Source organism: Leishmania martiniquensis, chromosome 35 (assembly GCF_017916325.1).
Source record: "Leishmania martiniquensis isolate LSCM1 chromosome 35, whole genome shotgun sequence".
Classification (NCBI taxonomy): Eukaryota; Euglenozoa; class Kinetoplastea; order Trypanosomatida; family Trypanosomatidae; genus Leishmania; species Leishmania martiniquensis.
In genome coordinates, this window is record NC_090170.1 from 355,001 (window position 1) to 382,751 (window position 27,751).

The following is a 27,751-nucleotide window of genomic DNA, read 5'->3' on the forward strand; positions in this document are numbered from 1 at the left end:
ACCGCGACTGTCGCGCTTGTGTCATTTCTCGTCCTCGTGATGGAGTCAGCGTTGGTGCCGGCGGCGACGGTGAAGCTGGGGCTTGGGTTTCTCGTTGCCTTCGCGATCGTCATGCTGAGCGTATATTGCGCCGCCGCGTGAGAACGAGCTCCTGGTAGCAACGACACAAACGGTCCGAGACGCGAAGCGCTGCTGGTCTGTTGTTGCGCGCGTCGGCGTGGGATGCCTGTCCGTGCATCTCCCGATCTTTTCTCCCTCTCCCACTCCTTGCGCCTGGCAAGCGAGTGGGTCTTTGAAATCGTCACCGCACTTTGATGTGTGTGTCTCTCGCTCTCAATGGGCGCCGTAGGCGCCCACTGCCGACTCAGCCTCGGTGCCCCTTCCCTCCGCTGACGCACGTGCCGCAGCCGGGGTCACGGAGGAAGCGCTGGGGGGGGGGGGGGTACATTAGAAGTGCATCGGAAACCAAACGGAATAGAGCGCGCGTACGCTCAGTGCGTCGGCCTCGATGGCGTTTCGACTAAAGCGGGTGGCCGATGAAGAAATTGCGGGAAGGAGTATCGGAACAGAGCAGAAAAGGTGTATGTGATGCTGTGTCGCAAGGGGACATGGCATCGCGGGTGCCCGAGATGGACTGGAAGGGGTTCCTTGAACACCACCGACGTGCTCTAGCGCGACCCTGCTTAGAAGACTCGGCAGCGAAGAAGTGATGCGAGGTACTGTGCGCCCTGCGTTGCGCCATGTCTCTACCAGACATGGGCGGCACCATCCACGATGCATGCACGCCCACGTCCCCACTCACTCCTGCTTCTCTCCACATTTCCCCGCCTCGCCGCTGATTCACTCACTGGTCTCATTGTGCGCGGTCGCACCCCAGCTTCACACACACACGCACACGGGCACATCCATACAAGCCTACACTGCACGCCTCCTCCCCCCTCCCTCTTCCTCCGTTATACACGCATCGAACGTGCGCATGCGCAATATGCCATCATAGGCGTGGCACCCAGCCCAGACAGCTGCATGTATCGGACCTCTTCGTTGTTGTCCTCGCGTTCTGTCAATCCACTTTTCGTCTGTTTGGCGAACGTTCTGCGCCCCCCCTCGGCCCCGCCCCTCCTGTCGTGCGCGCTCTCTATGCCTGTGGGCAGCCTGTGAGACGACGCGGCCGCAGCCCCTGCGCCATGGATCGCCACTTCTCAAAGGGTCAGTACTTCATCAGTTGCTCCATAACCCTCCTTTACGTGGGGCTCATTGCGGCGTCGTACTTCGACATATCGACATGCCCGTATGTGTATGACCGGCCGGCGTCCTCGGCGCCACTGAAGTTGCCGAACCCGAAGCAAGTCCAGGGTGGCGCGGCTGACATCCATCGCTCTCTCTTCGCCTCCCTCGCCTTGGAGGGGGGGGTTCGTGTCACATGGTGGACATCATCACCTGGGCGTACGTGGTCGGCCTGCTGACCTTCACGTCGTACAAGTACATTACATACCGCTTGCAAGGATTTCACTATTTCTTTCTCGACTACTGCTACTTCCACAACTTGGTGCTGCTGTGCTTTCTGCTATGGTGGCTCGTCGATGTGAAATGGTCGGAGCAGCCCATCATCTCGTGGTCCTCGCACATGCCATCATGGAGGTGGCTGCACAGCCACAGCGACAACGCGTCCAGTGCGGCGATGCGCACCACCATTTCCGTGGGAAGAAACCAGACGTGGCAGCACCCCATCCTTGCAGGATCACCGATCAGCGGGGCGTCGTGGGCTCGCCTCATCGTTCCCCCAGTCGCTCGCAAGTTTCGCTTTGACGGCATGTACCTGCCGATCTCGTTCGAGATTCTGACATGCGGCTATGTGGTGGCATACCTCACGGAGGCTGAGGTCATCTCCTCCTTCCTGCTCTTCTTCACGCTACTGGCCGGCACCTTCGGCCCCCTACTTGGGGCGATCCTCATGTGGCGCAATGCGCTCTTGTTTCACTCCTTCGACCGCATGTCCTCCTGCTACATACACCTAGCTCCCGGCATCGTCCAGAGCCTGTTGCTGCACCGCCTGTTCACGTCAGTGCGGCGCGAGATCGAAAGCATGGATGCCGGAAAGCTTTACGAGCACCTCACCAGGCTCGCAACGCAGTTCAACGTCTCCGTCGACAGCCTGCTGCCAAGCGTGCGCACGCTTGTGTACAACGTGAGTGACGCGTCACGGGCAGCGGCAGACAGCGCCACGCAGGTGGGTGGCACCCATCGCGGCCCGGCGCGGCTGATCTCATCCGTCTTTTCGAGTCTCACGGCGAAGCAGCAGCAACGGCACTTCATTCAGTACGCTGCCACACACCAGCTGGAGGCCCTCTGCGGCTACGGCACGCTCTGCTATGACCTGCGGCGCGCCGTTACATACGGAAACCTCCTGCGGCTCCACTTTATCATGTTCTGTGTCTGGCAGATATTTTACCACACCTTCAACGAATGCCGCATGCGCGGGCGCGCGTGGCGCTGGAAAAAGCGCCTGGCAAAGCTGGAGAGGCAGAAGAGTGAGTTCCTGCAGCCCACTGGTTCCACAAGGAGCGATGCGGAGCGGCTGGACCCGACCGAGCGCATGACCTCCTATGCGTGGCTGATGGCTCACCCACCAGGTGGCCGCAAGGGCCTCCTCGCGCGCCTCGTTCTTCTCTTTGGCGAGGGTCGCCTGCCCACCACCATCATGTTTCAAGTGACGCAGTGGCTTCTCCACATGCTCTTCTTCACCTGCAGCTACCCTGTTATCTACGTTTGTTTCCACTACACGTTGAGCGCGGGGCCGCTTCTAGCGTTGGTGCTCTTCTACGTGTGTCTGCGTGTGTACAATGCGGCGTGCGTGAACCACAGGTGGATCTCGAAGCTGCAGGTAGCGGCGTCAAGAGAGATGGAAGCGGAGCGGCAAGGCGGGCTCGCCCAGTCCATGGCACAGGTCACTGCGACAGCAGCAACGAAGACGCCATAGCGTGCGCTTCGCCGCGAGAGAGGCGCCGCTTGTGTCTCTGCATGCTTGCGTGGCTGTCCCAACCCCAACCCCAACCCCCAATCCCTCTGTGTGCACACGATATCCTTACTAATCTGTTGCCTTGACGGATAGCTTATGTGCCTCTTAGCATTTTGAGCGCTTTATTTTTTTTTCGCGCTGTGGTGCTCCAGGAGCGCCATCGCGCTGCCGTCGTGGGTGGTCGCATGCGCACGTCATTCAAGGCACAGTAGATACGTCTCACGTGAAGAGCGAAACGGAAGAGAGAGGGGGGAGGAGAACGGAACTGGACTCTTCGCCACGCATCCCCCGGCACAAAGGTCCGTGCGCCCGTAAAGCGTGTGGTGCCCACGACAGACCCTGTGCAACTGAAAGCGCGGCTCCTTTGGTCGGCTGCTCCCCACCACCACCACCAGAATTGTAGCCTCCCCATCAAGCTTTACCTCCTCTCGCTCCACTGTCATGCCCGCACCAGTAACGCTCCACAGGAAATCAACGCGAAGACGCCATCAAAGCGTTCCCTCCGTCAAGCCCAGCTGACCCGATCCGCTCTCGCACCCACTCGGGAAGTCAGTATCTGCCATGAAGCGCAGCTACCGAGACAACAAGCCCCGCTTCCACAAGCATCGGCAAGGCCAGATGCTCCTGCCCCACAACCAACTCGCTGGGCTGTTCTTCACGGTGAACCCCCAGCAGGAGCGGCGCGCGCAACGGGAGGCACAACTGTACCTGTCTACTCTCACTTCTGACCTCGAGGCCGCGCATGAGGCGTTCGTCCAGAGCAACGACACAACTTCCGGCAGCACGGGCAGCGGCCAGGTCGACGCAACCGTTCCCCAGCCATCCGCCTCGCTGTCGAGCCTCCTTGCGGCAGAATTGGCGGCTTGTGTCAAGCAGGAAGCGTACGGAAACAGGTTCAATGGAGCGAAGCGACCGCGCGTGGAGGGCGAGGTGGCCAACGGAGACTCGCCGGCGGACGGTGATGCTGAAAGCACGCCAGGCCGCCGCCCGCTCCAGAGCACGACACAGCGACGCACCGAATGGTTTGCGCCGCTAGAGACTGGCTGCAAAGGGTACCTCTTCCTCAACGTTCCAACCGTGAATGCCATGGTGACGTGCCCCACGTGCCACGCCGCCCCGAACCCTGCCACAGAGGCGGTAGGCGCGACTGCACCGCCCGGGACAGGTGACGCAGCGCTGCTGACAGAAGCTGACGCGCTGCCGCCGCACACGATTATAGTGAACCCCCTTGTCTCCCGCATCACAGAGCGTATTTTCGAAGACCTCGCCGCCAATCCCCGGCCGATCTTCCGCAGCTGCTTCCGGCTGATGCCAGCCGAGCTGACTTGCTGCCCCACCCTACCGGAGATGCAGACGGCGCTGCGCAAGCTGCTTGCCCTCCACTTCGCTGATGATACAGTCGACAGCACTGTTGCGGCAGATAGTCGGGTAAACTTTGCGCGGCGCATTCCGCTACCGTCCTGGGGTGATAGCCAGCCGCGCCGCTCGATGCACACCATCGCGCTGCAGCTGTCTGTCAAGAACAACACGAACGTCGAGCAGAAGAAGAGCGCCATTGCCCCAGCGCTCATTTCTGCCATCCCAGCCAACCGCTTCATTGTCGTCGCACAGCCGTCACACAAGACCAAGTGGACGGTGGAGGCAACCATCTGCATTTTCGTGGCGCACGCTACATGCGTTATGGGCGTGCAGCGCCGCGTCACTGAGCGGCATGGCTTCAACCTGCATGCCGCCGGCGAGGGCACGCTTGTCTTGTCCAACGCCATTCGAACCCCCGCCAAGGAGGAGCAGCGCAGCGTTCAACAGGAGTAAGCACTACGAGTAATTAAATAAAAGCAGCTTCCGCGCGGCACCCTGGCACGAAAGCGCCCGCGAGGGCGCGCGCTAGCCGCTGCGGCCGTGGGGTTCCTGGTGCCCCCTCCGCCAGCGCCAACCCTTCTCCCTGGCGCCCCACCCCGAGCCCCCTCTCGCCCGCCCCCGACCCCTCCTCAGCCCTTGCCAGCGACTGGCGCCGGCCAGCCCCAGGCCGCCGCCACCGTGGGCCGCGCCCAGGCCCCCCCCGCCCCGGGGCCTCCCCGCTCGCCGAGGCCGGGAGGCAACGGCGCGCTGCCCACCGGGGCACGGGCCCCGGCCTAGCGCAAGATGCAAAACGACCCAAATTCCCCCCGCCCCTCCCCTTTTCTGTCTTCTCGAAACAGAATCTAATCAAAGGCTGGGGATACATTTCTCCCTCATTTTTCGCCTTCGGTGCCATCATGGCCGACTTCACATCGATCGAGCGGCACGTGCTGCATGAGTTAAAGGAAGCAAGAAATACCGTCAAAACCCTCTCCGATCGAGGTGATGATCGTTCTGCCGATGTTCTTATGCAGCTTAGTGAAAAGCTGAAGATGAATGAGCCCGTCTGTGTGTCTGTACAAAGTGATAACGGCAGATTTCAAAAATACGCATGCACCACGCCCGTGGGTATGCGTATCCTCGCTATCGCTGCTAGTATTGATTCGAGCGCATCCATTGTGCAAGACCAAATCACTGAACATGAGTGCACGCAGCTGGTTTCGTTTCCTGAGCGCCTGGCCAACGTAGTTGCCGAAAATCGATGCGCTACGTTTCTTTTTGACGCCACGCTTTATTGGGAACGCCTTTGTGACACCATCCTGCTCCTCAACTTTTCAAAAGCACAGCATACAAACAACGGTGAAGCAGTACAAGTTAACACGGATGACTTGTTACATGTTTTGAAAGTGCTAACGGTTTCACTGCTCCGGCGCGGGAAAAGTGACATTATGATACAGCGTTTCGGAGCGTTGCCAAAGCACCTCTTTGATGGAGACCATTTTTTTCAGCGGTTTGCTCACTTGATGGAAGGTGCTTTCGATGCGAGCAAGCAGGCGCATTTTTCTCTAAAATCGCAGAGGTGTACAGAGGTATCTGGCCTATGGCATCACTGGAATTCGCTACTTTTTCAATTAATTGAGAAGCGGTCTGGGATAAAAGCAGCCATCCTCGGTGCTATTAGCTCAGTGATAAACTCTCAGTCTGGCGGCAGCTCGACTCAGCTGGCGAGCAATACGTTCGACACCATTTTCGTACATCAGCTGTCCGTTTCGGGGCCAACACGCACAACTGCACGCACTATTATCAGAGATGTTCTCCCTACCGTAGCAGGTACTGCCGATGCGGAAAACAAGCTTACTCACCGGGAGCAGAAGTGCTTTGCCAAACTTTTCCAGAAGTGGGAAAACAAAGAGTTTGTCACCTCCGCAGATTTGAGTCTGAATATTCGACTTCTTCACCCAGTAATGTACGCACTTCTGTATTTGCACACGGAAAAGTCTGCCGAAGGCAAGTTTCCTGATGCATTTGTCGGAGCCCTTCTCACCGGTGTGACAATTCGCCTCGATAGTACACGCGGCCCTGAGTTGCGAAACGGCGCCATGACTGTTGCTGCCGCCTACGCAGCACTTTTTGTGACAAGTGCCAACGGCATCCCTCCTTTGTTGCAGGATGCAAAGTTCTCCGCCGCTCTCAGCGAGTGGATGAAAGAGGAGCCAGGTACTTCACAGTACGTTGCCACACTGAGCACTGTGGCACAGATGAAAAACTCGCCTACTGCAGTAGCAGGTGTGGTGGTACGAGCGTCTTCGCTAGCGGAGTCATTTCCTCTGGATCCAGATGAGGAATATCATTTCTTTGTAGGGCAGAATCAGCGCAGAGAGGAGACCTCAGTTGCAGCGAAGAGTATTGGCACACCAGCGCCGATACTCCAATTCGACTCGGCAGAAGCTCCCCTTCCGTCCTTTGGCCAGCAGAAGTGCATGAAAGACGAATTGGATGAACACGTGTCCATCCTCAGTAGCATTCGGGAGTGCTACAACGCACTGGTAGGTGTAGGGCGAAGCCCCAATGCACAACTGCACGAGATACAGGAAGCTGCTGAAAGTGGTTTGCGAGGGCTTTCAGATGCATTCGCCAAGCTTCGCCGGCACATCGGCTCTGATCTTTTCAATGCCGTCAGCAGAGAAACAGGCCCACTTGTTGTTGTTCTCTTGCCCACTCTCATTTCCCTGACTATTCATGTCCCTGAAGATCAAAAGCAGCATTTGATGCACCTGCGCTACGAGATTATGATCGACCTCATCGTGCTGAATCCCCCTCTGGCTCTAAGCCAATTGAGTGGGATGGTGTATCGGAGCAATTACGGAATTTACCAACGGACAGAACTCATAAAAGCAATCGGCAAAGCAGCTTCTGTCTTGTCACAAGTGGAGGTGGAGCCGGCGCCTGCTGCTAGCAGAATGACAGGAAGCGAGCAAGTCTCCGTCTCCAAGAAGCCGAAACGTGTTTACCCGCCCATTCCGACGCACGAGCTGTCAAGTTATCGTAGAAAGTCTGTTGTAGTGACCGAGGGCAAGTGCACTCGCCGTTGGGGAAATGCAGTCGTAGAGCGCCAAAATCATACGTTTCCAAAGCACTACAGCAACTTACTTGGGGACGTAGCGGGAGCTTTTGTGGCGGTTTTCTTGAATAAGCTTGATGCAGATCATTTTACCTTTTTCCAAGAAGAGGATCCGTATACTCCGTGCGCCATTCTTGACTCTCTCACGACTATTTTTCAAGGCATTACAAATGTCAGGCATGTCGCTGCAGAGCTCTCTGAGAAGAACTTTGATTTCTTTTTTGCTGTTTGTTCACGTCACCCCAATCTCTCTGTCCGGAAGGCGGCATGGACTTCTGTGGTGGAAGTGATGCGTACATGGTGTGGTGTGGCCCCTCTTTGGCTTCGCCGGGAAGACGGCGAGCGCGTCTTGAACCGAGACGCGGCACCCTATCACTCGCTCGTCTTCACTAAAGCGTGGCTGAGCGCGTTGGAGATTTTACAGCGTACTTGCGCGGAGATGGTGCAAAAGAATGATCCTTGTGGACGTACAGCGTTGATTGCCGTCTCGACCCTTCGCGACTTGGTGTGTGGCAGAGATGATTTTTACACGATGCTCACTCGTGCAGAAGAGCATGTATTAGGCGAGTAAGCCGCTCCTGTTCTTATCTATTTAGTCTTTTTTTACTTTGACTTGAGCTCTGAGCCTCACAGAGTTTGCACGTTTCTTTTCTTTCAAAACCGAAAAGAAGCTGAGGTGCTGTCCATTACACTTGGCCCTGCTGCTTTTTGTTTTGTTCGCCTATGCGGCTCTGAAAGCGTATCATTATCGCCAGTCCCCAACCCTCTCACTCATTTTTTTTGGAAGATGTTTCTTTGTCTTCATGTGTGCCCTGGGGATGCTGTTTGTCGAGCTCAACCTTTTTCGTTCCCTTCTGTTCCGCCATGTTTGCCCCTATTCTATCCCAAACAAACAAACAAAAAACATTCATTGCAACGCATTTGTTGCGCATAGCTTTTATTTTTCCCACGATCTTGATCCATATTTAGGTGTGCTTAGTCATCCTTTTAGGTATATCAAACTTTTCCCCTGCTTGCCCACTTCAAAGAAGAGCAGTGGTTTGCTAACCTCTTGCTCCATTGACTAATGAGGAGATTCGAAAAGAGCACTCATGGAGTCGCTCGCGGCTTCCTTGTTTCTGCAAAACGTCATGCTCGCCGACGCCAGCTGCAGTCCCAATCTGCGAATGAGGCAGACGCTCTTGACTCGAACCGAACGGATCTGCAAGGTATGGTTCAGGAAGCCTCTCGGTTAGACCCTGATGTATCAAGCCTTCGGAGCAGTGGAATGATAGCTGCGCCTGCTACGACGTCCCTCGACAAGATCCGTGCTGAATTAGCCGCGCTGCGAGAGCAGAATAGTCTCAATGTGGAGAAGGCCAAACAAGTAGACAAAGAGCGGCAGTGGGAAAAACTGGTGAAAGAGCAAAAAGAGCAAGACTGGATCCGATCGGGGATCGAACCAGCTCGGCGGCAAACACGCGAAAACTTTCTCACAAATCTCATCCAGAAGGAGTACTCACGTCTGAACAAACCCAATGATGCTTTTCGCCTCGGTAAAGAAGTTGTTGATGGGGTTGCGCAGCGGTCTTTTCTCCTTCAAGAGAGACGATTCAAGGATGCCGATGACGTTCTTCGAAAGAGCAGGAATGCAACTGATACTCTGCGCTACATGGAGTTAGCTTTCTCGTTGTCACCAGAGCAAAGGGCCCATTTGATGGAAGTGCTGCAGCGCATGCATGCACAATGGACAGAGGAGCGCGAGAAGCTCACCAGTGAACGCTGCTCCCCACAAGGCTCTCCCAATGACAGTGTCGATGCGACAGCCCAAGTAGACTCTACAGCGTCGAGGCTGGCATGGCTAACAGTGCTAGAAGGTCTACCAGATGAAGATATTCGCGCACTCTGGGGAGTCGGCATACTGGATTCAGAGACATTGCTGCCTTTGCTCTCTGACGCTCCGTTGGAAACGCTTTCGCCGAAAGAAAGCAGTGATGTGCCCGAAAATGCTTCAAGCAATGGTGGCCAAGAGACTTCCGACGAGAGTGCACATGCTAGCCTGCTTCTCGACGAGAAGATCATGTATGTGCAGCAGCTGCACTACCTGCAAGAGATCACGAATACTATTCGAGAGACGGAGCTAGGTGATGTGCCGCCAATCGACCTGGCACCGACGATTGCAAAGGCTCGGCAGCGTCGATTTGATAATATAACACAAGATGAGCTCCGTCAGCTGGAGCAGTACGAAGAATCAGCAGTCATGCACCTTCCTCTAGAAAAGCCGTCTCTCTTAGCGGGTGCATCGCATGAAGTGAAAGTTGAAACGTGCAATGTCGGTATCCCTGCTGCGATGCTTGACCGTGCCCTTTTCCCGTCCAATCACTTTTTGAATGCGGTGGCGCAGAAGGATGCCGTACTGCGGCGTTCTTTGGAGCGAATGGAGCGAATCAAGCGAGAGGCGCTGCTCGATCCAGAGTTTCAAGAGGCGGTGCGTTTTGCGCACACTGTGGAAGAAGCATCTGTGGCACCTCATCTTCATGGTTGGGGCAGTGGTTACGGCAATGGCACTAAGATTAGCGAAGCGGGAAACGGCACACGACTTCAGGCTATTCGTCGCACTGTATCGAAGCGCGACAAGCGGGCAGCTCGCAGCCGCCAGCTGCGAGGCCCCATGGCACGCTCGCCATACTCCGCAGAGGTGATACCCTTTTTTTACAATGACAAGCGGAGCATAGTTCCACCGCGTGGAGCATTCAACCTACCGGAGCCGGCGCTGACGAAGGCCGAGCGCGCCGCGCTGCGTGGCCGTCGACGCCGTGCGCGAAACGGAGCACGCTACACGAAATGATAGCATGCTCCCTTGGCACTTTTCTCTTTTGGCCTGAGGGCTGTGCAGGAGCTTCGGTCATATCTTCCACAGTTTTGTTAGATGAGCACGCTTACACACTGTTTCGCTTTTTCTTTGCAGCCTAACAATTTGGCGAGCCCTGCGGGGGCACTGCAGATATGGTGAAGTAGAGAGGAACGCAGACCGACGGAGCAAAGTGCCCAGGAACGCAAGCAATGTCCTCGCCTTCCTCTTGAGACGCGAATCGCGTTGCAAGGGAGAGACTGCAGCGCTCATTGCCGCTTTTCTGCCACCTTCTTCCTCCACACACCATCGCCTCTTCGTCTCCCCTCATCCCTTGCGGCGTATCGTTGCAGCTCGTAGCTTTTTTTTTGCTGTTTGGGCTGCGGTGGCCATCACCTCACACAGCGTCAGCCGCTTGTCAATAGGGTCTTGTTTTCAATACTTTGAGAAAAGGGATGTTTTCCAATCGAAAGACCCCCGTAAAGGCGCAGGGTGACGGGTACGATGACGAGCAACACCTTGTCGCTGCGGTATCGGAGTTCAAAAAGGTGGAGGCATCAAACCAAATCATGGCGGATCAGCTGCACCAACGACTCGCGTCTCCATTTCAAATAACAGCGAAACCCTGTGAAGCAAGTCGTGCGGCAGTGCTTCAGTGCTATCAACAGTTGCAGGGCTCCACAGCGGCAGCAAATTGCGATGCGGCGTCGTCGTCGTCGCCCGCAACGCTGCCGGGAACAAGCACCGATCGCAACAGCGTCAGTGCAGCCCCCGACGAAGCGCGGCTTTCAATTCCCTACCAACGGTGCTATGAGACCACACTAGCGTATCGCCAGTGTGTGGCGGATACGTTAGCAAAGCACTTAGCCCTCGTCGCTGCCTTTGAACAGCGCGGGGCCCAACAGAAGATAATGCAAGAGGCAGTTGCGAAGGCTCCAGCGCAGCCGCAGTGAGTGGGGGAAAGGAAGCCGACGCAGATGTGTGCCTCGAACTCTCAGGCGATGCGCCAGCCGATGCCGCCTGTGACTTTTCTGTGGCCTTCGCATGCAGTGGATCTGCTGTTTGTCAGAGCGGAAGGAGGGTGCAGGAGGAAGGTGGGAACTTGTGCCCGTGGCCGCTTCTCTCCCTCTTTGGCTATTCTTGTGAATCCGCACATGCTCAAAGAAAGAACGCGTCGTGGGGATGCGTCTCGCTGTTCGAAATGCCCACGCTCCAAGCGAACAAAGGAAGCGAGAGACTAAGGGTGCAGTAAAATCTCTGCTGAGGGGTGAGGGCTCATGGCGCGTGCGCTCATGCCCATGCCCATTCCACCCACACGTCTGCACAACAGGTGTGTGGCGAGTGGCAGCACACGGTGCCGCAACGATCATACCCGAAGGAGAAATGCACTCGTTGCCTCACCCTCTCTCATACCTTCCCACGAGCGCATGTGTGCCTGTGTGTGGGTGTCTCCTCGGGAAAGACGAGCGAGACTCTGCAGGTGAGAAGACAGTCACACACACACACACATATATATATAGCAAGACTGTACAATCTCTTCGCTCTTCCCCGGCATCGTTGCCCGCTCTCTCGCTCCTTCTCCTCTCTCAATCGTAATGGCACCTCTTACCCTTTCGTCTTCGCCTTCGTTCTCTCTCTCTCTCTGCCACCCTTTTGATTCGCCCGCACAGTCGCCGAGGCTGTTGCCCAGAGCACACAGCACCTCCTTCCCCCACCCCACCTTCTCTGCTCCTCAACACCGACACGCACACATACACGTAGGGAGGGGAAGCAGGCATCGCACGCAGCGCAAGAGGGAGAGAGTTGCATCGGCTCATTCCACTCCACTACTGCTCCGCAGAGTCTTGCCTTCCATCCCGCTGCCATTACAGCGCAACTCCGCCACCCTTTTCGCAAATTAGAGGATACATTTACAGGAGCGAAAAAAAAAAGGTCACTTATGCTAACGTGGGCGGCTGATTCTGACACCGCATTCAAACACGACGCACTTCTCAAAAAAGGGGCAAATAAGAAGGTAAAGTAAATTTGTTCGTTTCTTCTTTTTCGCGCGCTCTTTACGCCTTTGAAAGGCGGGCGGTGGTTCAGACATCGTTGCGTTGCCAATCATCCGCCCATTTTTGCACGCATACACGCGCGCCGGTTCTTTACGCTGGAAGTCGCTTTTATGGTGAACCTTGTAGGTCTGTGTTATCATCAGCCCACCCACCTACCCACCTCCAACTCCTTCAGGCCCTCGCATTCGCCACGAGTCAAGCCGAAAAGGAAAGATGGCGCCGAAGAAGAATAATGCCAAGAGAGAAACAAAGCGGAAGGAGCTGACAGAGGAGGACATGCTCCGCCTCGGCATGACTCCCGAAGATATTAGGCGCATTCTGGAGGAACGCGGCAAGTCGAGCGAGGACAAGCAAGCGGAGCACGCCCGCGAGGAGGCTCAGCGCCGCGAGGCCGAGGCCCGCCAGCGCCAGCAGCGAGAATACCACAGGCAGGTGGACAGCATGGTCGCTGAGGAAGCTACGACGCGGGCAACCCTCCGCTATGACGAGGACCAAGAGTGGACGCAAATGGAATCCGGTGAGCTGACACCGGCGAAGCAGAAAATCTTGCGCCACCTTGCGGCTGCGGAGGCGCAGCGCCGAGCTGAGGAGGCAAAGCGACGCCAGGCGGAGGAACTGGCGGCGTATCAGGCGATGCTGCAGAGCATGTCAGGCGAGCAGCGCGCCATTTTCTTGGAAGAGGAGAAAGAGAAGGAAAAGCGCCGCATCGAGGACATCGTCGCATCAGAGGAGAAGCGCATGGAGCGCGAGCGCCGCCGTGAGGCCCGTCGTAAGGCTCGAAAGGAGCGTCTTCTGAACAATCAAAATGCTGATGACCTCCTCTCCAGCGACGACGACGAGCCTGAGGTCAAGGACACAAAGAAGAAGGGCAAGGAGGCGGCCATCGATGAGCTGGAGTTCAACCTACATGAGAAGTACCTGTGAAGCACATTGCGCGTGCAGATGCCCAAATGTGCTTCACTATCCCGTGGCGCCCGCGGACGCCTCTCTGTGTTCGGGCGTGGCCGTAAAGGCGGTGTCATTTGCCTGCCGCTGATCGGGGTGAACAAGACTGGGCGCGTGGGCATGCACGCGTGCCCCGTTGCACATCTGGCGGCCCTCTGTGAATGGAGTTGTCCCTGTCTTGTTGTGACTGCCGCTGCTGTGGCTCGTGTCTACCTTCCCGCTCTCTCTGTTGTCGTGGGCTCATCCTGTCTTTGGCCGCTTTCTGCCTACCCATTGTACTAACGGGATGTTATGCATCGCGCCTGCGAAAAGACGTCTGTGGTGACGCAAGCCGGCGTACAGGGGGGCAGAAACGAAGGAGGCGCAGCACGTATGCTTGAACGCATATGCCTTTTCTGTTTCATTTCCTTGCGATTTGCGTTGTTGCTGTCGAGACCTCTTCGCTTGAGTCTGTCAAGCCCTGTCGGCGGTGATCGGGTTAGGGGGAAGGTCGCCTTGGCGCTCTCCTCTCTCGCTCACCATTGCAGCATCTCCCTCCCACACAGACGAATCCGCGTGAAGACTGTGACTCCTCTCGAGTGGCGTGATACACATGGGCATTCTTCTAAGATGACGCCTTCTCTCCTCGCCGCATGTGAATGAAGATGTGAAAGCGGGCTAAAGGTAAAGAGGATGACTTTCCAGAACTGCTCCCGGACGCTTGGAATCACTTCACCACCACCCACCCCGGATGGCGAAAGGTACCTCAGTGTGGTGTCTCGGGGGGGGGGGGTCCGGTGCCTCACTCTGTGCGGGGATGCCAAGCGCCTCCACCCTACCTCCTGCCTGTGTCGAAAGACCGCTGTTGGTGACAGGGTCAAGCACGTACGACGTGGGAGGCGGTCAGAGGGGTGTATGGCCGCTCATGTCGGCGGCCAGGTCCTGGATAGCGCGGCATCCGCGAGACCGGCTGCGGCGCACACGTGCGTGCCGCCCATGTGGTAATCAGCGTGGCTCGAACCGCTCTCACCCGGCCCTCACGCTGCCCGCGCCGGCGCGGGGAAACCTGAGCCGCACCCCGAGGGGGTGGGCAAGTGCTTAAGGCACTTGCCACGCTCACGCGACTGCGTTGTGGCACTGCTGCATCGCGTGTCTGCACCGGCTGCCTTGCACCCACGCAATGGGCTCCTGTGTGAGCGGTCGGGTGTGGGGGGCAGAGTGGGGCTCGGCTCGGGTGCTGTCGGGCAGAATGCACGTCTTGAAAAAAAGGAGCCTTGGTACTCTATATGTTCCTCTGTTCGCTCTCACGGTTACCCTCGTCGTGGACACCCTCCACCCTTGCGCTACGCAGGTGCTTGTCTTGCACGCTCTACACATTGCTTCGGGGTACCCCTTGCGGAAGAAGTTGCAGGAAGTGGGGCACAAAGACGCAGCAGATACAGAGGCGTGCCTGAGTGGGATGCGAGCCGACGAAGGCCTCCGTTCGGATATCACACTGACGTACACACATACACATTCATAGCAGCAGCAAAACGAAACAACAACGAAAAAGGGCAGGAAAACACCTTAACTAAACGCGCTCTAGCGCAACGCATACACTTTCTCAAAGGAACCGTAGTGCACATATTCAGCGTTCCTCTCTCTTTCTTTTCTCGTCTCGCTTCGATTTTTTTGTTTCTTTCTGCCATTTTTTTTGGGTGTGCAGAGCATTCTCTCTCTCTCTCCCTCTTTCTCTCTCTTTCTCTCTCTTTCTCTCTACGTCTCGGGTGCAACGCTACTGACACAGCCTTTTTAGCGCCTAATTCGAATCCGAAAGACGGCTTCGCCATACATACACACATACTTCCCTCTTCGGCTTCGTGACGGTCGTGAAAAAAATGCGGAGCCGCGCCTGCTTTCGAAGCCAGGCGACGCCGCACGCGCAGCGGCGGAGCTCCAGCTCTCCGGCTTTCACCTCCAAGACAGCCGCACACGCTTTCTCGCAGAAGAAGTCCCTCCAGGAACATAGCGCACCCCATCAACCCTCCTCGCCACATGCCACTCCATTACTGTCACCCCCTGCTGCCGCATCTTATCCAAGCCAGGAGGCGAAGACCCATGCAGCGACGTTGACGGGCAGCAACGCCGGTGGTGTGCCGACTTCGGTGACAGCCTCCTCTCTCACGCTGCTGGCAACCGATGATCCCAAGGCAAAAGACGGTATGCGAAGGCCGCCCTTGTGGCGGCCGAGTTCACCTTCTGCAGAGTTTTCATCGTTCGCTAGTGGTGCAACGCCGCAGCAGCGACCCTTGGCGTGGCAGCAAAGCACGGGTGACAGGTGCGCACCTCCAGCGCGACTCCATATTGCCCGAGACCAGGCGCTATCACGTGGAACGCGCTCCGTGGCGTATGCCTCATCATCTTCCTCCTGCGCCTCCTCTTCTCCCACGGTGTCCGACACGCAGTCCACCACTTGGAGAGCCTGCGGCAGCACAGGCCGCGAGGTCGCTCGCTGGGCGCGTCGGTCGCTGCAGTGGAAATCCCACCGAAATCGGCATCGCGTCGCAATAACCGCTGCAGCAGCTGCTCATACTTCTGCGTCGTCAACGACAACAAAAAGTTCGAAAGCGTCGCGCCTTTCATCAAAACAGCAATGGGCAAGGTATCGCGTTGCCTTGCGTGGAGTCCGAGGCGACAGAGGCAACAGCAGCCCTTCATCGGTAGCATCAAGAGGTGGCACAAAGTCAGCTATAGACTCTAGTGATAGCCGGCCCAGCCGACGGAGAGGCCCGAGTCAGATGAGTGAAGACGGTGCCTTCCTGTCGTCTCCCTCCTTCACATCGGTTGAGCCCATCTGCGTTCTCACTGATGTGCTGCCGCGCGACGTGTATCTACACATCTGCGGTTTTTTAAGTGAAGTGGACTGCTGCACACTGCTCGAAGTGAACCTGCGTATGCATGCCGCCATCACAAGTGCCGACAGCATCGTATGGCGCCACATGTGCATGCGCACGTGGATGTATAAGCAAGGCTTTCAGGCATTCATTCAACGCGCACGGGCTCTGGAGGTGTTGGCGCGCCAAGAGGAGCTCGAGGTGCAGGCGCTGCAGCAGCACATGCTCCTCTTACGCGAGCAAGGCACGATCTTCGGTGAATCCGATGTCTCCGCCACCTGTGACTGCGCGACGGTGCTGATGCGTCGCCGGCAACACGCACGCGCCCAGTGGATGGCGGCCGCAGCTGCAACAGCAGCGAATGTCGCAACGCCAACACCGTACCGGACAAGATCAACGAACACAGTTAGTAGTGCGACCACCAGCGCGAGCAGCACTACGCAAACTGGCGGCAGCAGCGAGACCAAAAGCGGCCGATGTCTGCACCGCCAAAGCCGACGCAGCCGGCACCGTCACCGTGGCACAAGGCGCAGCACCACTGCCACAACATCGACGTCAAGACGCAGTGGGAACATGTGTGCTACAGCGGAAAAACGTCCCACGCACGCGGCACAGCAGGTAGAACGGCCCCAACAGAGGCCGGACTCCCGCTCGGGTGTGACCACAGCCACTTCGAAGGCATCGCGACGCCGTCGCAATCCCACTGGCGGCTTTTGTGGCGACGAGGGTGCATCTGAATCGCTGTCTCGCTCATGCTCATCACAGGCGTGGTCCTCGTCCGGGTCGTCGACGGCGGGCGCGACTCACAGCCGAGCGCAGACGTACCCACCGACCCATCACCGCTTCGGCGACTCCGAAGACCGACTGTACTCACGCGGAGCTGGCGCTGACGAGGAGGGGTGCAGCGCTGCGTGCCGTCCGCCTTTGTTGTCGTCACCCTCCAGTAGTCACACGCACGCTTTGACGGAGCCGCGTGAGAGGGGGAGCGGCAGCTCTTCTTCGGTGCTTCGCTCAGCTAATGCATCAGACGGCGAAGAGGAGGAAGTAGACGAGCCTCTGCGCACTAATAGTTGCGAAAAGATCGACAAACGGGAGCGGCGGGTGTGTATTTACCTGCCGGAGGTCGAGGCTGAGGTTGACGACCAAGACGGCGACGTGAACCTCACAGACACTTCTGTGGTCGCCGTACGTTCTGAGGGCGGTTCTCGGCACCGCTGGCGCGGTGGCCGCTCCCTCTGTGATAGTCAGCTGGCCCCGGCAGAATATCATGGTCATAATCACTGGCACGACGCTCTGTCACGGCAGCAGCAGCAGCAACATCAGTGCTTGTCGCCGCCAGGCAGCGGGCTTCGCCGCAGCCGCCGCGAGAGGCGGCGCAAGCCAGCTCGCCAGCGGCGACGGAAGCATAGCCGCAGTCGAGGTCCGCGTTCGACTGGCGGCGGCGGTGGCCGGCACCGCTCGCAGCGGCACCGCGGCCACAGCCGTCACCGCCCCTCGCACCAGCGCCATCATAGCCCCAAAGCGACGAAGAGTTCGCGGCGGCGGCGACGCCGTCAGCGAAACGCCGCCACAGCTGGAGCTACACGGCCGCGTCTCGGCAACGGCAGCACCAGCGCCAACACGTCTTCGCAGAGCGCGGCTACCGCCGCAGTCTGCGGCAAAAGCAACACGTACTTCTACCAGACAGCGACCTATGCGGCCATCAAGAGCACCACCCCGGTCCTCGCAGCGCAGCACGTGGCGCCCTCCGTGGTTCCTTTCAAGCTTGCGAGCGGGCCGGTACCCTCAGCCAGTGCTGCAGAGGCGTTCACATCTCAAAGCCTAAGCAAGACACAGCAGCACTCGCTGAAGCCCCGCGGTGGTGAAGTGCACATGTGCGAGGCGTCTGTCGATGGTGCTTTCGCGCAGGCAGCAACTTCGTTGAACATGGACGTCTATCGAGCTCAGATGGTGGTGCCAGCACCACCGCAAAGGGGTTCGACCTCTTTCCTGGTGATGACACCCCAAGCAGTGGCAACTTCGTCCAGTGCTGTCGCGTCATCCGGTGCAGGCCCGAATGCGGAAGGACTGTACTGGTGGCAGTTGACGCCTGAGGCTCGTCAACGTCAGCTTCGCCGCATGCAGCAGCAGCAACTGGGAGCATCCAGCGGCGTATTCGCTACACGAGTGGTACCGTCTTTGCAGGACAGGGACGAGTTGGCAGATGAAGCAGCACTTCGGGAGTGGGATGAGCTGGAGGACTCTTCCTTCAGATCCTCAAGCATTGCCATTGACGAGGAGGGCACAGACGAAAGCCTGGAAGGCGAGAGCGAGGAAGGTTACGGCGATCGGAATGGCGCGTCCTTTGCCTTTGACGGCACCGATAAGAGGAGTGAGCTCAGCACCGACGACGACGATGACGAAAGCGAAGGTAGCACCGATAGCGGTGATCATCGTCGTCGCCGCCGTCGCAGCCGAAAGCTGTGGCGGGCTCAGAGTAGGTCCGCAAGGCAGGCGATCCCCGGCGACAGCACGACGACGACGGCGCGTCGCCAGCGCTCGCACTCCCGTATTGCCAGCGGTGAAACAGGCACGTGTTCGTCTGCCTCCACCTCGAGTCACACTCACACTGCACCCCCCTCACCAGCCGATGGTGAAAGTGTCGCATCCGAGTACGGCATTGGCAATAAGAAGTGGCGGGCGTGCGTAAGCGCGCGCGGTGCCGCATCGTCGCTACAGCAGCGGTGCATGTCCAGCGGCGTCACCGGCAAGCGTAGCAGGGCCGGTCGCAGTGGCACTGGTAGCGCTAGATCTAACGGTGGAGTCGACAGGTACGATACCGATGAAAGCGCGGCAGTCACCTCTGCGTTCAGTGAGTTTGACGAAGAACTCATCGCAGGAAGCGCCGGTAGCAGCTGCAGGACGGTGCTGCCTCACCCACGCCGCACTCGTCATCCCAACTGTTCTCCCGGCATCTCGGTAGCGGCGCCAGCGTTATCCTCCTCCAGAGCAGCGATTCGTGCAGAGCGGCGTGTAGCCAAGGCCTTGGCGAAACGGTACGAAGGCATTGAAGAGGCGATGGTGATTACACGCTCCAAGAGCGTGCTCATCCACACGCTGGAGCGGCAAACCCATGCGCACCTGCCGCGCCTCCTCGCGGCAGCAGCGCTGCGACAGCGTTGGTTAATGATGAGCACACGGCCCGCTGGTGCCGCCGCAGCAGCTAACCTCCACGCCGACCCTTCTCTCATGTCTCCTACCGTGGCGCCGCATCGCGATACCCCAGAGTTCCCCGGGGCGGCATCGGTAACGGCAACGCGTGCCATGATTCTGATCGGGGCCGGCAGCAGCGGCTTCAACGGCGGTGGTCTGTCGCCGGCGTTACAGGCTGCAGCCCCACTCACAGCTTCACCGGTATCACACCTCCCCTCTTCTCTCGATAATCCCTTCGCCGCTATCACCGCTGCAACAGTGGCGGTGCCTGCGTCGCCAGTACACCAGCTCGCCCGCATCACCAGCTCTAACGCCCTGATTAGCGCTAGCGGTGAACTCAGCGGCCGCGTGAGCGGCACGGTACCCTTCCACGATGGCTCGCCTTTCTCTAGTTCGGCCATGAGCACCGCTAGCTCAGCGGGCGACGGCAGCAGTACTAGAACCGAAGCCCACACGCTCCTACGGAGCCTTTCGGAGCATCATCACGCGGCCGCCGCAGCAGGCGGTGGCAGCGGTTTCAGTGGAGCTGCGCTCTCTAGCGCTGGTGGTGTACTGGTGCACTCGACGAACGACGAGGTTGTCGACGAGGATATCGAAGAAGAGCAACTCGCCCCCGTTTCATGGAAGTTCGCCTTCTTCATGTCCCGCCGAGAGGCGCAGCGGGCAAACATCACCCTGCAGGATCTTCTCGAAGGAATGTGGGTGGCGTGCTTCCGCAGCAGTGGCCGCACCCACCCAATTCGCTTCGTCCGACAGCATCAGGTCTTTGTATACCCTCCGCTTCCCACAGAAGAAGAAGAGCAGCAGCTGCAACAGAGCGGTCTGGACTGGAGCGAGGGGGGTGACGTCACCACCATGACGGCTGCGGCCAGCGCGAACTGGACAGCGCCGCCGTTGCCCTTTCACATTCTGCAAGGCGGTGCGCAGTTGGTGGTGCACCAGTTTCTGCCCATGAAGGTACTGCGAAGGAACGCTGCAGCGCCGGCGACTGCTGCTGTTGGTGGCATGCCAACTTCTTCGGCCAGCGCTCCAACTGCGGAAGCCGTGACCCCGGCAATGATGGCGGAAAGGCGCTTTGCTGCAGAACCCCATGCGACCTTGCGCAAGCTTCGGCTGCGCATGCTTTCATACAGCGCCAATGACGCCGTCGTGTTCAAGGAGATGACGCACGGTAGCGCCCCGGGCAGCCTTACTGCAGGCGGCTGTGCTGTCCACGGCGGGCCCAATGGTGATGCTGTAAGAGAATTCGGCAGTCGAGACTGCGCCTGTGCTGACTCATGCAAAGCCGCTGCTGTCGCTTCCACCGCCAAGGCGAACGATGCGCGTCGCGCCATCGTGCAGCGACTGGGGGCTTCTGCTGCCTACATAAATGAGGTTCTTGGCCAACCCCCTGTTGCCCCAGGAGCAGAGCACGCTAGTAAAGGCGAAGGACTCACAGCGCGCCGCGGATGCAGCGTCGCCGCTTGCCCAGGTAGAAAGCAACGAGTCTTCTACGGCCCACCGACACAGCGCGAGTACGAGGCCCAGCAACGGCGCGAGGCGTGCTTTGAACCGGGCGGAGCTGGCGATGTGTTGAATGATTGGGGCTGGACGATCGCAAGCCAGCATGTGAAGATCTTTTCTTTGGACGTCACGGCTCCCTTGTATGTGGAGCAACTGCACCGGATTGCTGGCGTGGAAGTCATCGGCCGCCGTTGCGGCGGGGTACACGAGACGGGCATTTAGTCGTGCCAGGTGTGCCGGTCAGTGCTCTGTGAAGAAAGTGTGCGAAGTATATATAACGTCGTCGGGCAAGGCACGCGGGCATCGGATGGCTGAGAACATTCATTGGAACAGAATGCGAGGCCACCTCTGTCTCTTGCGCCGGTTGAAGAAGCTCACCCCTCGCGGCCCCCACCCCTCTCTCCCCTCCCTAATGGCTCTCATTTTCCGCTCGCAGGGTCGTTCTTCGTCCTTTCGGCTGCCGATGCGGGGGTTTGTGAAGGGTGCGTTACGTGAATAGGGCAGGAGGAGAAGGGGACAGGGGGGGATGCCCTTCTGTGCGTTTTTCTTTGTGACTGCCGCTCTCGTGCGTTGGCGAAAGGCACCACTGTTCTGCTGTTGCGATGCATGCATGAAAACAATGTAAAAAAAGCGGTGGTGGAGGAAAGGTCAAAAAGGCGGGGAGACACACACACACGCTGGAAATGAGAGTGGAATTCAATTCAGCTGTTACCACCTCGCGAGCTGTCGGTGTCTGGGCGCTCCTGCTGGCCTCGTTTTCTGGCTGAACTTCAGAGCCCCGAGTGAGTGGCATCCGATCCTTGTACAACGCTTGCGCTCTAGTGCGCATGTAAACATGTACACCCTCCCATATCCCCCCTGCCCACCCGCCTCGCTTTGGGTCCTCGCTTCCTCTTCTGCGCTGGCCGGTGGGCCCCTACACATACACACAGACCATTTGCGGCGCTCACCTCTCTCCCCACTCCACTATCCCCGTTAGGGTGGGGGGCGAGAAAACAGAACAGAGCAGCTCACAGCAGCCGCTCCCATCCCCCCTCCTCTCTCTCTCCTACCTCTCCTCCCGCTGCATCGGTCATCGTTCCTCTACTGCCTTACGGAGTGCGTATGCGGCGTTGTTGCATGTTATACTTCGTAGACCTGTGCGCCACTACCACCACTGCTACCACCACTCTCTGTTCATTGTCAGCACCTTACCGGCCCATTAGCTACACACCCTTCCCTTTGTGCGCTGGTGCGCCTCACTTTTGTCGTCCCAGCGGGGCTAATTTTTTTTCGTTTTATCGCCACACTCTCCTCACTGACCGCGCCGGTGCTGCATCCTTTGCTGTACAGGTATCTGCCCACTTTTGCATCCATACATATATCTTTGCCTTGTACCGCTGCCGCGTTCCGCTTTTCTTTGGAAGGGAGAGGGGTGAGGCCTTTGTCCACCCCCGCGATTTTGTATATATATAGAGAGAGAGGGAGAGGGAAAGCCCATCACCGCTCCTTGCACGTACGTACGTATACAGTCCCTCTGCTCCGGCCTTTACTGCTCGCACTCCGCTCTGTCTCTCGTGCGCGCCTTCCCTTGTAGCGTTCGGTTACTGTTCTGCTTGTTCGTCACCTCACGCACACCAGAGCTCATTCCTTTTCTCGTATGGGTGTCCATGTGAATGCCCTCGGCACGCTCGGACACACACATACGCTTTCGCGCCAGTGCAACTCGATTTGGAACGAAGGTCGGCAGTAGCTGTGACGCACTTCTTCGCTGACGCGCCACCGTCCCACTACCACCCCCTTCCGCCTCCCTCCCTCTCCTCTCTCGTGCGCTTCCTCACACCTTCGCACCTCACGCTGTCTCGCTTGTCACTGTCCTCATCGCCTTCTGTCCACCTCGCACATCCTACCAGGCCTTCCTCTTTTTATCGGTGTGTGCCGTGGTGCATCTGCCCCTCCTCCCTGCACCGACGGCGAAGAATGCGAAATCATTTAAGACGCCATCCATCATGAACGTCTCGGCGGATGCGGCTGCCCGGTCAGTCGGTCAAGCGAGCTCGGATAGCAGTAGCAGTTCTCTTCTCTCCATCTGCATAGATAGATACCTGGAGTGGCTCAGCCAGCTTCACGGCACCATCGACGCCGTCAGCGACGATGCCTATACACTCGACCGACTTCTTCGCCAAGGGGTGCTTCCGCTCCGTCAGCGTACTGGCGTTGCACCCACTTCAGCGGAAGCGCGATTGCGCGCTGCCGTCTGCGCACTGCTCATGGGACACACCGCTAATCAGTCGGGGAGCCCGCAGGCAAACGCGTTGGCGGTATCCAAAGCAGCCGCTAGGAGCCAGCATACGGCAGCGAGTTTCAGCGGTGCTACTTGGCCACCACCTATGGGACATACCGAGGGCCCTCTCTGCCCGTGTCTCGCTTATGCCGAACAGCAGCAGCGGGAGGCGGAGAGTCGCCTCTCACTCAATCGGCGAAGCAGCAAAGATGATGACGACAGCAAGGAGAGTGACATCGGGCATGTGGCCACCATTAGCAGTGCTAGTGAAGACAATAACGAGAGCAGCAGTGGCGCGGCACCCCTCAGCGCCACCGTCTCTCACTTCCCAGCCAGGCTAAAAAGTGCTATACGCAGCGTTGACAACGCTGGCGGAAGCGGCGCGCTGGCAGGTGCATCACTCGCACCCACGGCGAGGATCAACTGCAGCGAAGGCAGCTTCAGTTCTCGCCAGGACACTGCCACTATTGGAAGGAAAGTGCGCGCTGGCTTGCACCTCTCAGACCTGCTGACTCAGACTGTGCTTCTTCTTCCTGTCACTGTATCCACCCCTTCTTTCACCGCCTCGGCCAAGTCCGGCAACGATCTGCTGCAGGCGCAGTCCCACAGGGATGCTCAAAGCCGTCAGCACGGTAGCCGCGAATGCAGCGACTTCTCTGCGCCTTCGCCCTATCGGGCTCTTCCCGTGCCCGTTGGTGTTGACACGCAAGCGGAGCGCACGCTCCACCCCATGCTGGCTCACATCAGGCCCGAAGATCTTCGTCGCTGCGCGCTCTGCAGTGCACAGGTGCTGGTTGAGAATGTGTGGCATACTCTATATCAGATGAACCTGCTGACGCTGCTGAGTGCCGCCCCTTCCATGGCCGCCCCGCTGCCTCTGCCGCCGCCCGGTGTCCTGCGCATGCATCCGACAGAGGCCCTCCTGCTACTGTATCAGTGCGCACAAAGGTGTTTTGTGTCAGGAGTCATTATGGCGACGCCGATCGGCATGCCAGCGTTTTCGATGAAAAGTGGAATCGCCTCAGCCCAGAGAGCTGTGAGTGTGCAGCCGCCCAGCGCGCTGGATGTACTGCGCGGCGGCCACGGTGATAAGGCGACCGCCGCGAATTTCCCTGCTGAGGCTCAGCAACAAGCCACTGAAGAGCGTATGCTCGCAGAGCTTGCAGATGGCCTGCTTTGTATTGTGGAGGGCATCACTGGCACCGCCGCTTCACAGCTGTGGCCGCACTCGACCACAGCTGCGCCGGCTAAACAGGTTGTGTCCGATAACGTGGGTGACGTGCTGGGGCTGCGCTTTGCGCTCTTCCACGCTATCTTTGCTCTTCTCACCACCAAGAACAGCGGCCGTGCGGCACTGGTGAAGCTGATCACTGCCTGTGATGAGCTACGAGCGTGTGTGCAGCGTCTTACGTCCTGGCACGGCAAGAGTTGCGCATCGGCCGAGTCCTCGCAGCGCTCCTTCTCGCTGGCGCAGAGGGGCGAGGACGGCGCGCGCCGCCCTGGAAGCGATGGACCGGGAATGTCAAGCGACAGGGAGGCTGCTGATGCGGCAGCCGCGGAGAAGTTGATGCCATCCACCCCCCTCGACATCAACCCTCTCAGCGCGGCTCACGAATCGCTCATCCGAGCATTCGAGGCGCTCGACGTCACGCACAACACTACCGGCGGCGCTGACGAATTACTCTGCGGAGAAGCCATCGCTGTTGTGATGGATGATTTGCGCGCGCTCTGCTGCGTCGCGGCCCTCCTGGGGTGCTTCGCTGAACTGGTGCGCATGCGCGAGATGTCAGCGAGTGCGGATGCGGGCTCGCCACTGTCGACGTTAGAGCCCGCTTCGCCGTTGTTATCGCCGCCACCACTGTCACTGGATCACCACTGCCTCCTTGACAATCATGTCTATCCGTGCCTGCAACGGCTGCAGAGCTCCACCAGAGGCGACTGTAGTGCGCAAGCGCGCCACCTCATCGCCCTGTGGTGGTTGCTGCGCGCAGAGACAGTGCGACATTGGGTGTGGGCGGCAGAGAACCGGCCGTCCCAGAGGCAGGGCACCAGCGCCCGTGCGAAGACGCAGGAGTCGCACTCGGCGACGGGCCCCGCGTTGCAGGTGTTAGGTGTCACCATCACATTGCACGAAGATCAGCAGCATGAGGCGCAGCAGGCTCGAGGGCAGCAGCACCAGCACTGGCACCAGTGGCTCAAGGATGCCTCTCGCGCAGCGGTGCGCGCGAGCGACGTAGCAAACGAATTTCTCGGCCTCACACTCATCTCGACCTGGTCCTCCGCCTTCTCATTGCTCTCGATGACGCCGCCGCCGCCAGTAACGTCCGCCGCATTGATGGCCGCGCCTCTGCGCTGGAGGCTGCCGCCTTCCTCGGCCCCATCCCTGTCGTCGCATGAGCCCGTCGCCTTTCTCCCTTTGCCGTGGATTCGCCTGTGGCTGCTGTTGTGTCCCCCGCTGTTTCGGATCTCGCCAGCCGAGGTCTTTGCCCAGCGGGAACGAGTTCAGCAACAGCTGCAGCACGAAAACGAGAGTGCGCCGCAGAGGCTAGGGGGGCCGACCACAGCAAAGAGCGGTGTGGCGCCTGGTGGGGCGAATAAAGCGGCAGCCGTCACCGCCAAGAAGTCAACGCAGGCATCGCAAGCGTCTCCAAAGCCCACTCGCCGGGGCGGCAGCAGCCCGCAACCCAGCACACCCCAGAGCGCCGCCGGTGCTCCTCCTCCGCTGGCGGCATCCGACCCAGGCACAGGCAGCCGCAGCCACGGTGGGGATCTGGCCAACGTCACCGCCGCGCCAAGCGACGGCCAGGGCAAGGAGGCACAGCTTCAGCGGCGCCTGCAGCTGAGCAAAGAGCCGGTGTGCTTCTGGATTCGATGGTCTCTCCTCTTCATGCCATCGCCGCTTGTACAGTCGCAGAGAATCGACTCGGATGCGCGAAGCCACCCCTCCTCGACCTTGCTGCTGTCGGCGCTGGAGAGCCTCGTTACAGGTTTGCGCTGCACCAGGACCGCCTGGATTCAAGGGCCGCAGCGCATCGCAGCGCCGCCGACGGAGCTCATTTGTCTGCTATGGCGCGCCTTTCCTCTCTACACCCCTGCAAACCTGATGACGGCATTAAAGGCCCAAACGCAGCTTTTTCTGGGGTGCGGGGCGAATCTGTGCCACGGAGAGGCGGTCGAAACGGATGCGTCAATGGCCTCGCTGTCAGCGCACGAGACTCTTCGAAGCGTTACCTTTGCCCCCTACTCGTTTGCTGCGGCAGTGGCAGCTCTGCGAGAGTGGGTGGAGCATTCGAAACAGCTCAGTCCACCACCTCCGCGTGCCACATGCGTGAGTGGTTGCGCGGGCAACGCGGCAACCGTTGCCACGGTGACTGAGTCGGCCCAGCGAAAGGGAACGCGACGGCGGCCGTTGGTGGCCGGGCATGTCCTCTCGCGGCGCACTACCAGTACGAGCGCCAAGTCCCTCGCCGCCGGCAATGCGGCCGGGGACGGCGCCTATCGTGAGGTCGACAAAGCTGTGGAGTTTTCCGCTCTGGGAGGCAGCGAGCCCGGGGTGGCGGACTCCGCGGCGACAAGAAGCGCACGAGTGTCTGTGGCCTGAAGTCTGTGTGGCCGGGCCGGGACCCCACCTCAGCCGCGCATCATGAGGGGCATTGGATGCTAAAGGCTGACAGATGCCAGCTTCACCTCCTCATCGCCTGACTCTCTTTGGGTTGCTCGTACACAGTTGCTTCTGAGGTAATCACCTTGGAACCTTTCTCCGGGAAAGGCCGTGGCGTTGGCAGAGGGAGGGTAATTTCTTTTTTTTTGCGGTATTCCAGCACTGAGGGGAAGCGACTACCCTGTGCAGATGGTCGGCTTCGGCACGGTACCTTTTTTTTTGGAAAGCCGCCCCTGCACATGTGCATTCGCGTGGGTGTAAACTTTGCCTCCGTCGCTGTCGGCGGAGTTTCAGTGGCCTATTCCCTCTCTTGTTTTTGTTGGTTCCCTCTGGCGGCTCCAAGCACATTCATGCAGCGTCCTTCCAGCATTCCTCCCTCCCTCCCTCCCTTCCCCCCCCCTTCCTTCCAAGGACGCTGCGGGTGGGGGGGACCTCTGCCCCCACGGCATCTCGCAAATGATCCCACTCTTACTCAGTCTCGACACCGTCGCCCCCACCCCCATCTTCCCCGTCCTCGTAGAACTCGTGTCTCCTGTCGCATCAGCCTTCGACGGCAAGCGAGGCGAATGTAAAAAGGGGGAGGGTGAAGAGGGCTAATGCTTGGGATAACGAGAAGAAGTACGATGCATGAACCACAGTATCCCCTCGTCCACCCCAATGGCACGCGTCACGAGCCCCTTATGCTCCTTTCACCAAAGGTTGTTGCTCCGTGCAGCTCGTATCTCAGACGGTATTGAATCATTCTGAGCATTTGCTTCCCCGCCCCTCTCCACCACCATCGCCACACACAGAATATAGACGCGCGTAACGAAATCGCCCACAAATACGGGAGCTCAATCGGCGACCGAAAAAAAAAGGGATATGTATGGCCCCCTCACTTCTGAGTGGTGTCGAGCCATAGTGACTTGGGATAATAATTAAAAAAAAACAGCACAGCCCTCGCCGATAGCCTTGTCAGCGCAAGTTATACGGAGAG

The 27,751-nt window shown here is 58.7% G+C and overlaps 9 protein-coding genes across 9 annotated transcripts in view; all 9 read left to right on the forward strand.

Annotated features, from left to right (window-relative positions):
- The window catches only part of LSCM1_00837 (uncharacterized protein), a gene marked incomplete at both ends in the record, with an annotated part of 1,290 nt that extends 1,149 nt beyond the window's left edge, over positions 1-141 (forward strand). The window contains one exon of the mRNA XM_067318471.1: positions 1-141. This exon is cut by the window's left edge and continues 1,149 nt beyond it. Within this exon, the coding sequence (XP_067174576.1) occupies positions 1-141 (141 nt within the window).
- Positions 142-1,420: 1,279 nt separating this feature from the next.
- On the forward strand, positions 1,421-2,977 carry LSCM1_00838 (uncharacterized protein; the record flags this gene model as incomplete). Its single annotated transcript, XM_067318472.1, has 1 exon — positions 1,421-2,977. One exon carries the CDS (start codon positions 1,421-1,423, stop codon positions 2,975-2,977), a length of 1,557 nt encoding a protein of 518 aa, XP_067174577.1.
- Positions 2,978-3,577: 600 nt separating this feature from the next.
- LSCM1_00839 (uncharacterized protein) lies at positions 3,578-4,828 on the forward strand (the record flags this gene model as incomplete). The annotated part of the gene is made up of 1 exon (XM_067318473.1): positions 3,578-4,828. One exon carries the CDS (start codon positions 3,578-3,580, stop codon positions 4,826-4,828), a length of 1,251 nt encoding a protein of 416 aa, XP_067174578.1.
- Positions 4,829-5,271: 443 nt separating this feature from the next.
- LSCM1_00840 (uncharacterized protein) lies at positions 5,272-8,046 on the forward strand (the record flags this gene model as incomplete). Its single annotated transcript, XM_067318474.1, has 1 exon — positions 5,272-8,046. One exon carries the CDS (start codon positions 5,272-5,274, stop codon positions 8,044-8,046), a length of 2,775 nt encoding a protein of 924 aa, XP_067174579.1.
- A 495-nt stretch (positions 8,047-8,541) lies between these two features.
- On the forward strand, positions 8,542-10,302 carry LSCM1_00841 (uncharacterized protein; the record flags this gene model as incomplete). Its single annotated transcript, XM_067318475.1, has 1 exon — positions 8,542-10,302. The coding sequence occupies one exon, from the start codon at positions 8,542-8,544 to the stop codon at positions 10,300-10,302; it is 1,761 nt and encodes a 586-aa protein (XP_067174580.1).
- Positions 10,303-10,760: 458 nt separating this feature from the next.
- Positions 10,761-11,258, forward strand: LSCM1_00842 (uncharacterized protein; the record flags this gene model as incomplete). Its single annotated transcript, XM_067318476.1, has 1 exon — positions 10,761-11,258. One exon carries the CDS (start codon positions 10,761-10,763, stop codon positions 11,256-11,258), a length of 498 nt encoding a protein of 165 aa, XP_067174581.1.
- Positions 11,259-12,572: 1,314 nt separating this feature from the next.
- LSCM1_00843 (uncharacterized protein) lies at positions 12,573-13,283 on the forward strand (the record flags this gene model as incomplete). The annotated part of the gene is made up of 1 exon (XM_067318477.1): positions 12,573-13,283. The coding sequence occupies one exon, from the start codon at positions 12,573-12,575 to the stop codon at positions 13,281-13,283; it is 711 nt and encodes a 236-aa protein (XP_067174582.1).
- Positions 13,284-15,160: 1,877 nt separating this feature from the next.
- LSCM1_00844 (uncharacterized protein) lies at positions 15,161-21,073 on the forward strand (the record flags this gene model as incomplete). Its single annotated transcript, XM_067318478.1, has 1 exon — positions 15,161-21,073. One exon carries the CDS (start codon positions 15,161-15,163, stop codon positions 21,071-21,073), a length of 5,913 nt encoding a protein of 1,970 aa, XP_067174583.1.
- A 1,766-nt stretch (positions 21,074-22,839) lies between these two features.
- On the forward strand, positions 22,840-26,715 carry LSCM1_00845 (uncharacterized protein; the record flags this gene model as incomplete). The annotated part of the gene is made up of 1 exon (XM_067318479.1): positions 22,840-26,715. The coding sequence occupies one exon, from the start codon at positions 22,840-22,842 to the stop codon at positions 26,713-26,715; it is 3,876 nt and encodes a 1,291-aa protein (XP_067174584.1).
- Positions 26,716-27,751: the final 1,036 nt, after the last annotated feature.